The sequence below is a fragment of the Dermacentor silvarum genome, chromosome 10 (genome assembly GCF_013339745.2).
Source record: "Dermacentor silvarum isolate Dsil-2018 chromosome 10, BIME_Dsil_1.4, whole genome shotgun sequence".
Lineage (NCBI taxonomy): Eukaryota > Metazoa > Arthropoda > Arachnida > Ixodida > Ixodidae > Dermacentor > Dermacentor silvarum.
The window spans coordinates 111,010,926-111,022,551 of NC_051163.1; the positions used below are offsets into that span (position 1 = coordinate 111,010,926).

Genomic DNA, 11,626 nt, shown 5'->3' on the forward strand with positions numbered 1-11,626 from the left:
CATAGAAACTTGGCTATGGTACATAGCAGTACTAACATTACCTGAATAACAATAGTGCCTATGGGATTTCCTACTATTCCGAACTTAAGAGCCCGGGGAATTCGGTTAGCAGCATCCCGTTGTCCACGTTCGCCTGGATGAGCGATTGCACCTATCCAGCGTACTAAATCACGCTTTGTTTCTTTGACCAGACAGGATGGTGGTTGCTGTGTAGCCTCCTCCGCCTCACAGAATGGCCTGCAGTCACGGGAGTCCTCATGTTCGTAGCAGCTGCCTGTGCCTTTGCTACACAGCAGCTGTGGATCAAGTGGGGTACGGATGCAGCGGCAGGTGGCGGTACTACCGCCCTACCCTCTGCGCAGCTCCCCTGGGTGCCAATTCTCGTGGCACTGTGCTTGGTAGACGGTATGCATATATTTAACAAACTATCTTAAGTACAACTTCGCACTGTTTATTAATGTTTAAGCATTCATTGGCGAGTACCCGCTCCGTCACGCGAAAATGCGGGCAAACACTGTAATGCTTTGTATCTGCACAAAATTGCGTAATTAGCGAATTTCATATTTTAATCATTATAATAATGTAATGTACATGATTGGTAGCTTTGCAAGCGGTAAGGAGCAATTTAACCCAAACAGAAATTGCTCAGAGAGAATACTCATAGGGATGTATAGGGCTCCATAGAAATACATGGGGAAGCTGATATTGTAGCGAGAGCTGCATGGCCGTATTCTCGCCGTTTCACTGTGGTCAGTGGCCGAACCGCGAGCGAAGCCATTGCCAGGCAACCGCCGCGGTGTTTGCCGGCGGCGTTGCCGGCATTACATCGCCGGAGGAGCCGGCGTTGCGTCGTATATGTAGAAGGGGCCGCTCGGTGGGATTGTCGGCAGATATGGAAAGTGAGTCGGAGAGACTGAAAGAAGCCAGGCGTCAGTCGGAACGAAACCAAGAGGAGGCAGCGAGCCGATGAGACGGAGGAAGAACGAGCCACACGCCTCGAGAAGCGTCGTAAGTACGAAGCGGCCAGGCGAGTGCATTCAGATGAGGATGGTTCATTGTCTAGTTCAGCATCTCGTGCCAGGGCCACGGATCAATGACGCAATGAAACACCAAGCTAAACAATAACATTAACCATACCACTAGCTACGCACACCCAGGCATAACTGAGCTAAGCCACATCCAATTTGTAGGGGTCAATTATAATTAGGGTTGAGACCACCTTGAAATTTGTAGGCGGGCCAACTAAAATTCGGGGATGGGTGAACTTGAAATTTGGGGTGGGCCAGCTTGAAATTTGCGAGGAGACCAACTTCACCAACATGGTAGGGTACACAAACTGTAATTTGTGGTTGGGCCAACTTAAAATTGAGGGTAGGCCAGCTTGAAATTTGGGGCTGGGCCAACTTCAAATTGGGATTGGGACACTTAAATTTGTGGTGAGTCAACCCAAAAATATGGGGTGCGCCAACGTGACATTAAACATGGGCCACTCTAATTGAGGTAGGCCAATATGAAATTTGCAGTGCGCTAACTTAAAATTTAGGGTGGGCCAACTTGAAATTTTATTTTTTATTTAATACTGCAGACTCAAGGTCCAAGCAAGGTGGACAACACAAATACAGAGTAGCAAAAAAAGCAACAAAAGAACAACGATTCAGGCTCAAAAATGTTAATTCACAGTCTGATCACTTGCTTCAGTAAGGCGATTCCATTCATGAATGGTCCTTGGGAAATAAGAAAACTAAAATATGGCGTCAGCATATTTTGTTGGTGGTGTCGGTGGGCGTGCTAGTTAAGGGTAATAAATACGGTCATAAATCTAGAGCTAGTTGGTATTCACACCTTGGGAAAGAAATTGTAATCTAATTTTTTGTCTTCGTGCCCTAATAGTGGTATGCCGTTCCTTATTAATGAATTTTCTTCGCGTACACATGACTTTGACGTGGTGAGTTTCGCGGTTTTCTGAGGTCGCGTGATAGGCAGGTGAAGTGGGCGTAGCCAGAAATATTGGACCAATAGCAGAGGGCTAATGGTGAAAAGGCGTCGAATCAGGAATGATTATACTTCTTTTCTGCGGTTTAATCATGCATAATCATGTGTACATGTTATATCAGATGGGGAGTTATGCGGTTTCGTGACGTCGCGTGACAGACAGGTGAAGTTGGGAGTGGCCCAAAAACGTTTTCGCCAATCCGGGGCTGATTGCAGAAATTGAAATCAAAACAGTTTGGAATCATTTTACGTTATAGTGCGCCAGGTCACAAATTAATCATCATCCTCATCAGCCCGTAATTATGCCCACTGCAGGACGAAGGCCTCTCCCTGTGATCTCTAATTACCCCTGTCTTGCGCTAGCTGATTCCAGCTTGCGCCTGCAAATTTCCTAACTGAGATATCCCGAGTGACATCTGGTAGTCTGTAGAGACGAAATACAATAAAACTATGACCCAACGAGTTACCCATTACATATGCATTCTAAATTTCTGGGTGTGCCAACCTCAATTTGGGGATAGACCAACTTGAAATCTAGGGGTTTGCCAACTTCAATTTCGGAGTGGTTGAACCGAAATTGGCGGTGGACCAACCAGAACCTTGGGGTGGGCGATCCTAAATTTAAAGATAGGCTGAATAAAGATAAAGATAGGCAATTAGAGGTGTATCAACTAGAAATTTTGAGTGTGGGCCAACTCCTATTTGAGGGTGGGTCAATTTGAAATTTGGACATGGGCAACCTAAATTCGAGGTGGACCAACTAGAAATTTGTGGGTAGACCAACCTAAATTTTCACATGGGGCAACTTGAAAGTTGGGTGTAGGCCAACTTCAATTTGCGGGTGGGCCAACTTGAAATTAGGCCATTGGGTAACTTAAATTAGTGATAGGCTAACTATAAATTAAGGGGTGCCAAACTTGAAATTTACAAATAGGCTAGCTTAAACTTTGGGGGTGCACCAACCTGCATTTGGGGGTGTACCAACTTAAATTTGGGTGTAGGGCAACCTCAAATTGGTATGTGGGCCAATTCAATTTAAGGGTAGGCCAACAAAATTGGGGGTGTGTCAACCTAACTATAGGGGCGGTAATGTGCCAACTAAAATTTGGGGTAGGCCAACATGAAATTAGCACATGGGTCAACTTAAATTCTACGGTGTGCCAACTTGAAATTTGAACATACCAACTTACATTGGAGGTGGGCCAACCTAATATTAAGGGTGGGCCAACTAAAATTTCGAGGTTGGACTTGAAATTTGCAAGCGGCCAAACTTAAGTTTAGGGTTGGGCCAACTTAAAATCCGGGGGGGGGTGCACAAACTAATATTTGGTAGTAGGCTGACTTGAAATTTGGACATGGACGACTTAAATTTATATTGGGCAACTTAAATGGGGGTGGACCAACTTAACATTTAGTATGGCCAATCTAAGTGTTGCGATGGGACAACTTAACTGTGGGATGTGCCAGCTTGAAATTTGGGGTGGACCAACTGGAAATTTGGGGATAGGTGTGTACCAACTTGACATGCCAACTTACATTTGGAGATGGGCAAACTTACCTTGGACGTGCGCCAACTTGAAAATTTGTAAGTCAGAACTTAGATTTTGGGGTGGGCTATCTTAAAATTTAGGGGTGGACAAAGTTTAATTTGGGGGTGGGCCAACTTGCAATATATGAAACGCCAACCTAAATTTGGGGTTGGGCAACTTAAATTTGAAGATGGGCCAGCTAGAAATTTGTGGGTGGTCCAACTTAAAATTTGGGGAGGGCCAACTTAAACTTGGATGTGGGAAAATTTTAGTTTGGGTTGTGCTAACTTGGGGTGGTGAACCTAAAATTTAGGGTGTGCCCGAAAATTTGGAATTGGCTATCGAAATTGGACATAGCTTGACTTGAAATTTAGATTGGGACAACTTGAAATTTGAATTTGGGCCAACTTGAAATTTGGGTTGGGCCATCTCGAAATTTGCATGTGGGCCAATATAAAATTAGCAGTGGGTCAACTAGAAATTTGGAGGTGGGCCAACCTAAATTTGGGTGTGGGCGAACTTGAAATTTATGGATGGGGTGGGCTAACTTGAAATGTGGGGGCCAACCTAAATTTGGGAATAGATCAATGCAAATTTAGGGGTGGGCGGAACCTAAATTTGGGGATACACCAACTTCAAATTTAAGGGTCAGCCAACTTTGACTTGGGGCTGGGCCAACATGAAATATGGGCATGGGCCAACTGAAATTTAGGTTGCACCAACTTGAAATTTGGGAGTGTGCCAACTGAAATGGGGGTGGGCCAATTGAAATTGGGGGTGATGCTTACGTATACTTCCGTGGAGCTTCTGCAGTCTTTGTTATTTCTCGCACTGTTAACGATAAGATTTTTCGCCTGTTTTCGTATTCGGACTGTATAAGCTGAAGGCCCATGCTCTCACGCGGCTCTGTCATCGCCAAACTCTAAATCTTTCAGCTGTGATTGCTGTCGCATGAGAGCTTTGTGGCATCAGAAGGTTTAGATGTTGCAGTCCATGGTGGCACTGAGTCATGCTTTTCGGTCACCTGGGCTCATGGTTACGGGGTGCATTCTTCATTGAAGTCCGTAGTGCGTCTCTTGCGGATATGCCGTTTCATATTGCCAGCTCACCACAACTTCGGTTAGACTGACTCCCAGAGTGCGTGAGATCTACATGACAATTAAGTGAATCGTCGAGTACCTGGCCATCATCATCAGCCTATATTTATGTGCACAGCAGGACGAAGGCCTCTCCCTGCGATCTCCAATTACCCCTGTCTTGTGCTAGCTGATTCCAACTTGCTCCTGTGAATTTCCGAATTTCATCACTCCACCTAGCTTTTTGCCGTCCTCGACTACACTTCCATTCTCTTGGTATCCATTCTGTAACTCTAATGGTGCACCGGTTATCCATCCTACGCATTACATGGCCTGCCCAGCTCCACTTTTCCGCCTAATGTCAACTAGAATATTGGCTAGACTATCGGTAGTATAGGGTAGAATATCGGTAGTAAATCGCTAGTAGATCGAATATCGACTTTGAAGTACATCGAATATTGAATATCGATCGAAATCGCTAGTAAATCGAAAATCGCTAGTAAGTCGAATATCGCTAGAATATTGGTAGTAGATAAGCAAAAAAAGCGCACGTGCACCACTGTTATGATACTGTTGTCATGCTGTCGTCATATTGTTATCCTTCTGTCACCATTGTAACCTTGATTCCGTTGTCATCATGCAGTTTTGGTCATGCTGCCGCCATTGTAGTGCCGTCATCATCTCAACTGTCCTCATTTCAAATTGTTCCAGACGTCATAGACATGTCAATAATAATTGTACCGTCAACATCAATACCATTGTCAATGTCAGCAGTATGTGCACTTCGAAACTGCTGTTAGTGCGTCAATTCAATTCCTGCGGTATGCAATAGCCTTTTCGGCGGTTTCTGCAACACATTTATAGCAAAGCTGTATACCTCTACAAGCCAAAGAAATTATTGTGTAGGCGTAAGCAAAAACGCCAGGCTAAAAAGAATACAAACATCATATCTCCTTTGAAATCAGGCATACAGCATACAACTCAGCACTCGTTTCCAAAAGAAAAACCACAAGAAACAAGCATCAAAACCACATGATGCATTATAAGGCACGTGTCAACAATGGGAACACCCTCTGACGCGTTCCGGTAAAGATTAGGTTTGCAACTGCTTCAAAAGAAGTTGACGTCCTTCAAAACCCTCGTGAAAACAACGTGTCTGGTTTCACTCTTTGTAGAGCCACGAGTGTGAATTCAAGTGACGTCACAATGGGTAATCGTTGCGGGTGTCGTTTACAACGTTCCTTCTGCCATGTGTGTTTCCCGGTAAGGATTACGGTTGTGTAAGCTACTTTGAGTGGAAAGGTACCCAGCAACATAGAAATCACGTAGTGACGTCACCACGGTCTAGCAACTCATTCAGTTCATTCCGGCTACCATGGGTAGACCACGGAAAGTAAAGACGCCAGAAGAACAGCGTGAATGTGATGTCATTGTGAAGTACTAAAGACTGTGGTTAAGTAAATTTCATTTGTCTCTGGTTTCACTCATTGTAGAGCCACATGTGTCAATTCAAGTGACGTCACAATGGGTAATGGTTGTGGGTGTCGTTTACAGCTTCGCTGTCCAACCACCTTCAGAGCGTGGATTGGAGCCACGGTTTTTTGGCTATATCGCCCGTTTTCGTGGTCGGACTTCATTCCCCGAGGGCACATGCTATTGGGTAACCGAGTTGTGAGACACGCTTGTCGAGCCCTGCGGGTGTCAAGCATGGTCTCTCTATTTCTAAGCTAATAAGTTTTGTACTTCCCGAAAGGATCCCTCAGGCAGCATATCAAGCTTGACAAAGGCATTTCGGTTCACGTCATCACGCTGAGCTTCGGTTTATATAAATGCTATAATAGATCGGGCTTATGTACAAATCAAACTGCTGGTTCAATTATTCCTATCTAATTACCTGCCTGTTTACCCCAGTGTAGAATAGTAAAATGCACATTTGTCTAGTTCTTCTCCTTGCTTTCTCTCACTGTTATGGTTTGGCTGATTGAACCTTGCCACTTGGAAAGTGCATGGGGTTGCGGCCGCATCATTTAATGGCATCGACGCAAGGTGACCAAGACCCCACAAATACCACTACAAAAATGAGATAGAAAAGTTTAAGACGCTACTCTTCTTAGTACATTTGTTTGCTGCTATTACGCCGTTTCACGCGTAATCGTTCTCGGATGGGGATAATTAGTCAGAGTTATCTCTGGTGTCACAATGTTGTGTGAGACCCATCTAAGCCCTCCTACTGCTTTTTTTTTTTTTTTTGCTAAGCTGACTCATAAAAACTGCGTTCTCCGCTTGCAGTGGCCTTCCGTGTCGCTGGAAGTATGCTGTTAGCCCTGTCTGCGCAGCGTCTTTCTCGGTCACTGCACAACGACATGCTGGGTCACGTGCTGCAGAGCCCAGTTACTTTCTTCGACGAGTCGCCCCGGGGCCGCATCCTGAACCGCTTCTCTGCCGACATTGATTACGCTGACTCACGCGCTTTCCTCAGTGGCAAGCAGAGTGTTCAGAACACGCTCCTCACCTTCGCCAAGATCGCCATTGTTGGCACGCAGGCGCCCGTTGTGGTCGGCATCACACTTCTTGTCGCCGTGCTGGTATGCTACGGACTGGTGAGCTCGCCTTTTGTAGACTTTTGGTGCTACCTCTTAAGACATTGTTGAGGCCCCTTCAGACATGGTTTGAGCAGCTTCAACGCAACTCAAAAACCTGACATCAAATTGTAAGCTTCGCGCTTCAGTAGAAACTGACTTATTTTTCATCGCCCTACACATCCACGCTCTAACTGTACAACACGCTACATTTTAAATGCGCAATGAGTCATCCAAGTTCCACAGCACTACAGCTTCGATTCTGTCGCATTTTCCATTACTATCTTGGAGCCATAATAGCTTCGCTTTAAGATTTAATACGTAAAATAAACACTCCTGTGCTGCCCAGTAAATAAATCTACAGGACAGCAATGTGTGTGAGAGGAAAGAGTAAAAGAAAGCAAGAATTTCTTTGTTTTTGGAGACAAAGATTTTTTAGCTCGCTTCACACGGGTCGTACGTACCTGGCATCTGCGTATCTTTTAACCACTTCCAGAAAAACAACGGCCGGTTAGGTCACTTACAGATGTCGTATGAACAGGAGAATGGTTTGAAATTATGCCTCTAGTACACGTAGCTATAGTCAGCAACTACGAAATAATCAGGATATAACAAAAATGAAAATAATTAACCGCAAATGCGGTGGGATGCGAAGGCCTGTTTCGCTGTCGCTATCTGCCCTGCAGTCGCCAAATGCGATCTAACTTGACGACCTCGCCCTCCGACATATGGTGAAAAGTGCCCGAGTTGTGGACGAAGGAGATTTGGGCCTCCGCAAGTGCGTTCGTCCGAGCCTTGAGCGTCTGCCTCTGCGTCTTGCTAATTTGCCAAGGAAGCACGTAATGGCTCTGCTGCAAAACTCGTTGCAGAAGACGCACAAAGTTCATAGCATTTAATTACGCGCTTCATGAATTCGCTCGCCATTCATGAAAACGTGTGCGTTGAATTTGCGTAATAGTTTCTTCTCTTTTTGCACGGGTACGCGCAGTTTGCCGCCGTGCGGGCATCGCACCACTGCCGCTACTTCGAGAGCCTGGCCATGTCCCGCTTACTGCAGCACGCGACCGAAACCGTGGATGCATTGAGTAGCGTCCGGTCATACGGCGTGGCGGACAGGTTTGCGAGCCACTTCTACCGCCTGACAGACGAGGTCATGCGGGGCTACGATTGCTTCGGAGCCACTTACGCATTCGTGCGCACGGTGACGGCTGTGGCTGGATTCGTGGTTGTCATGTGCACCCTGCTAACCACCGTCGTCTTCGCTGGCCCCGGTGGACCTGACCCAGGCAGTCTAGGCCTGGCGCTCAGCTCTGCGTGCTCGGTGCGTAAGCATTGCACGGCCGATAAGATGGACGCAGCGTCGAGCGAAGGCGATGCTCGGGCCAATCCGGTGAAGCATCCGGTGAAGCTTCCCGCAACCCTGACTCAATTCAGAAGAACCTCTTCGGGGGCCACTTCGGTCTGCTGGAAATTGGCCTTTAACGCATCGCTTGCATCTGCAGTATCATTAGATAGATGCAGAAGTAAAGCTGGTTTAAAATATTTTAGCTTTAACCCCGCATTGAACAACGTAATAAATATATATGAAAGATGCTCCGTTGAGTTTCGTACCTCAAAAATTTCTTTTAACCACGACAAGGTTAACGCACATCCCATAGGAGCTTTATAATATGCCGGAGAGAGTTATCTGTGGTGGATAGTTTAGAAAACCACTTACCACTAAATAGTTATTATGATAATTAGGCTTTGAAACAAATGGCGTCTCATTGTCTTTTGTGCAAATGTACTTTTGCACTCTCCATGGCCCGAAGTAAAGTTTGGCAAGTTTGAATATTCCCTGATAAGGAATTGCCTTAGGGCATTAGACGGTCAAGCAATTTCTGTCGTCCTAACATATTTCGTTTACAATTTTTCTCCGTAATGCTCTCGGGTCCTCAGACTATGTAAATAATTCAGAATAAATAAATAGGATTACATGCCTGTGCTCAAAAGAACGCTTGAAAAGCAAGATTAACATAGACGATATTGCCTCAATTGTACAAGTAAACTTTCGGTTCCCCTCTCTCTTTCGCTCTAAAGGAAGTATAAAAAATCAATAAGGTGAAGCGTACCGACGCTGACAGAAGACTACAGCGGGAAATGACTACGAGGCAGAGCGCAGTCATTGTATAGTGTGACGGGGAATGGTATGAAATGTTTGATGCGAACATTTCCATTTGAGTAAAACGTGATCGTATTGCATCCAGAATGAAACAGCTCAGTGATCGTCGCAACATGAAAAACGCGTTGACCGACTGACCCGGGAGCATTTCTCTGAAAATTATTTATGTCTAACGATTGCATAATCATGTAATCAAAACGAAAGAGAATTAATTGTCTTTGTTAGTTTGGCACAATACAACCGAAGATTATGTTTCTAAAACATTTAAACATCAGGTTTAGACGTTTGACCATCATGAATGCCTGATGTTTAGGCCTTAGATATCGTGACGCCAGAACTGCGTCCGCTGTTATCATAGGACGTCGCCGATGGCGCTTGATATAGTGCGCAGGAGTCCTCTTCCTGCCTGCAGTCCACGGAAAGGTGGCATGGAGCTTAGCACAACGATAATAGAAAATCAATAGCATCCGCTTTAAGCCGCCAATAGAATTATTTATTCTAGGACTACACAACATATTGCCCTCGGCCGATTTCAGACTTCCATGGTGTGCCGATGCTAGCCCATACGGCAAGGCTATATTATCATATAATATATGATTATATGAATCCATGTGAAGCCGCTAAATAATACCCTACTCGAGGATTAACGGCTCCCTAATAACTGCTTTCAGGTGTGCTACGCGGCGAATCACTCAGATACGAAACATACGATTATCATTTTACTCATCTCTCGTTGTAACCAGCGCCTTGTGCTGTCTACCTGACAGGTTCCTCTGTCGCTGATGTCACTGTGCGTGATGCTGTTCAACGTTCTTCAAATGATTGTCTCCTTCGAACGCTGTGTGAGTACACTGACTCCCTCCAGAGGTACGTAAATCAAAGCACAAGCTCTAACGACACTCATCACTTCGAATGCGTCAATGTGTGTATCAGTCACGTGTTTCCTGCCCTTCCTGTTCTTTTACCCATAAAGTTTTACAATACATGCCATGCTATTGATACCACATCATTCGTACATAATAAATACTTGTTCGAAAAATACACATATGGACAACATAATATCAAAATTATGTCCAATACTGTGTTACATGGAGAAAAAGTTAACCTTGCTACAGCGCACTAAAAACAGATGAGAAACTACCTCCTCCATACGCAGAAAACCAATCTCCAGATAGTATCCGCATTGTTCTGTATCGGTGCAAGCTTTTGAAGCAGTTCAGGACCATTCTTCAGGTTTCGTATATGTTAAATGCTTTGCACTGGTATTGTGACGAAAGTGAAAGCCGCTCATTATAGCTGTTTCTCGCCTACTGAGCACGGAAGAAGCACAGAATCTAGATTTTTAGTTATATTAAACAGAGCAATAACATCTTCTCATTCTTATTCATTTACGACCATTGCACCCTCTCCCCATCTTAATACTCTCACAGCTCACATTCCCTTTTTTTTTTTTTTTGCTAAAATTACAGTAGAGCATAGCAACAAGCCGCACCTATGCATTCATCGCTGACGACCTTTTCAAAAGCTCTGTCGAACCAATCGTTATCGGTTGTGTTGTATTTTTGTGTGTTGCTTATATTCGTCAGGAGCATTTATTTATTTCATTCTTGTGTTTTTCTACGTAATATGTACTCCTCGCGTCCCCTATAAGACAGTTATAAGCTGAAGCTTACAGACATTAGGAAAAACCTATTTCACAGCCTGCTTAGGCTCTGATTTGAATATGAAACGTTGCAAGACTGTAGAAAAGACGTAAGCAGCAAGATTGCCTCTTAAAAACACTGATTAGCCAATATATTTTTTTTCGTTGTTACGGGTAACACTGTGCTGAAGTGAACGCCAAAAGTGTTGAGGCAGCAATGAACAGTTACTCAAAAGTTAATTCGTTCTTAGTTTCCAGCCATTTAAATGCACCATTCTTTTAAATAAATGTGACCACAATAACAAATGTAGTCATAAAGGGGATTGTAGTATTAACTATTATACCTACAAATATGGGCATCTATTTCCTCAATGTCACCTAAACATCTAAAATATTTGCATTGATCTTGAACGGTTGCTATGGGACAAAAAGGTGACTGAATAATTGGCTGGGCATCAAGGGATTATTGCAAACATTGCTAGTCCCGTACAGTAGAATGCGAACTTTGAAGTGTGGTCTTGTGAATTGCAATCGACGACGAAATTAGCTTCAGAGACTGAAGCGGGGTGGTAATATATGTATAAAAACTGCGTAAATGTAGCAGCCTTATGCAATTTGAATTAGGTGGTAAAATTAGCTGATTGTTT

General features: G+C 44.4%; 1 protein-coding gene across 1 annotated transcript; it reads left to right on the top strand.

Annotated features, from left to right (window-relative positions):
- Positions 1-257: 257 nt before the first annotated feature.
- LOC125941097 (ATP-binding cassette sub-family C member 2-like) lies at positions 258-10,212 on the top strand. Its single transcript, XM_049658033.1, has 4 exons — positions 258-405; positions 6,887-7,197; positions 8,165-8,497; positions 10,105-10,212. The coding sequence occupies exons 1-4, from the start codon at positions 258-260 to the stop codon at positions 10,210-10,212; spliced, it is 900 nt and encodes a 299-aa protein (XP_049513990.1).
- The last annotated feature ends 1,414 nt before the right edge of the window (positions 10,213-11,626 follow it).

Excerpts from the sequence above, each read along its gene's own strand:
- LOC125941097 (XM_049658033.1), top strand. The coding sequence starts at position 258 with ATGTTCGTAGCAGCTGCCTGTGCCTTTGCTACACAGCAGCTGTGGATC. Across the intron at positions 406-6,886 it reads GGCACTGTGCTTGGTAGACG|TGGCCTTCCGTGTCGCTGGA; the intron begins GTATGCATATAT and ends CTCCGCTTGCAG. Across the intron at positions 7,198-8,164 it reads TGCTGGTATGCTACGGACTG|TTTGCCGCCGTGCGGGCATC; the intron begins GTGAGCTCGCCT and ends GGGTACGCGCAG.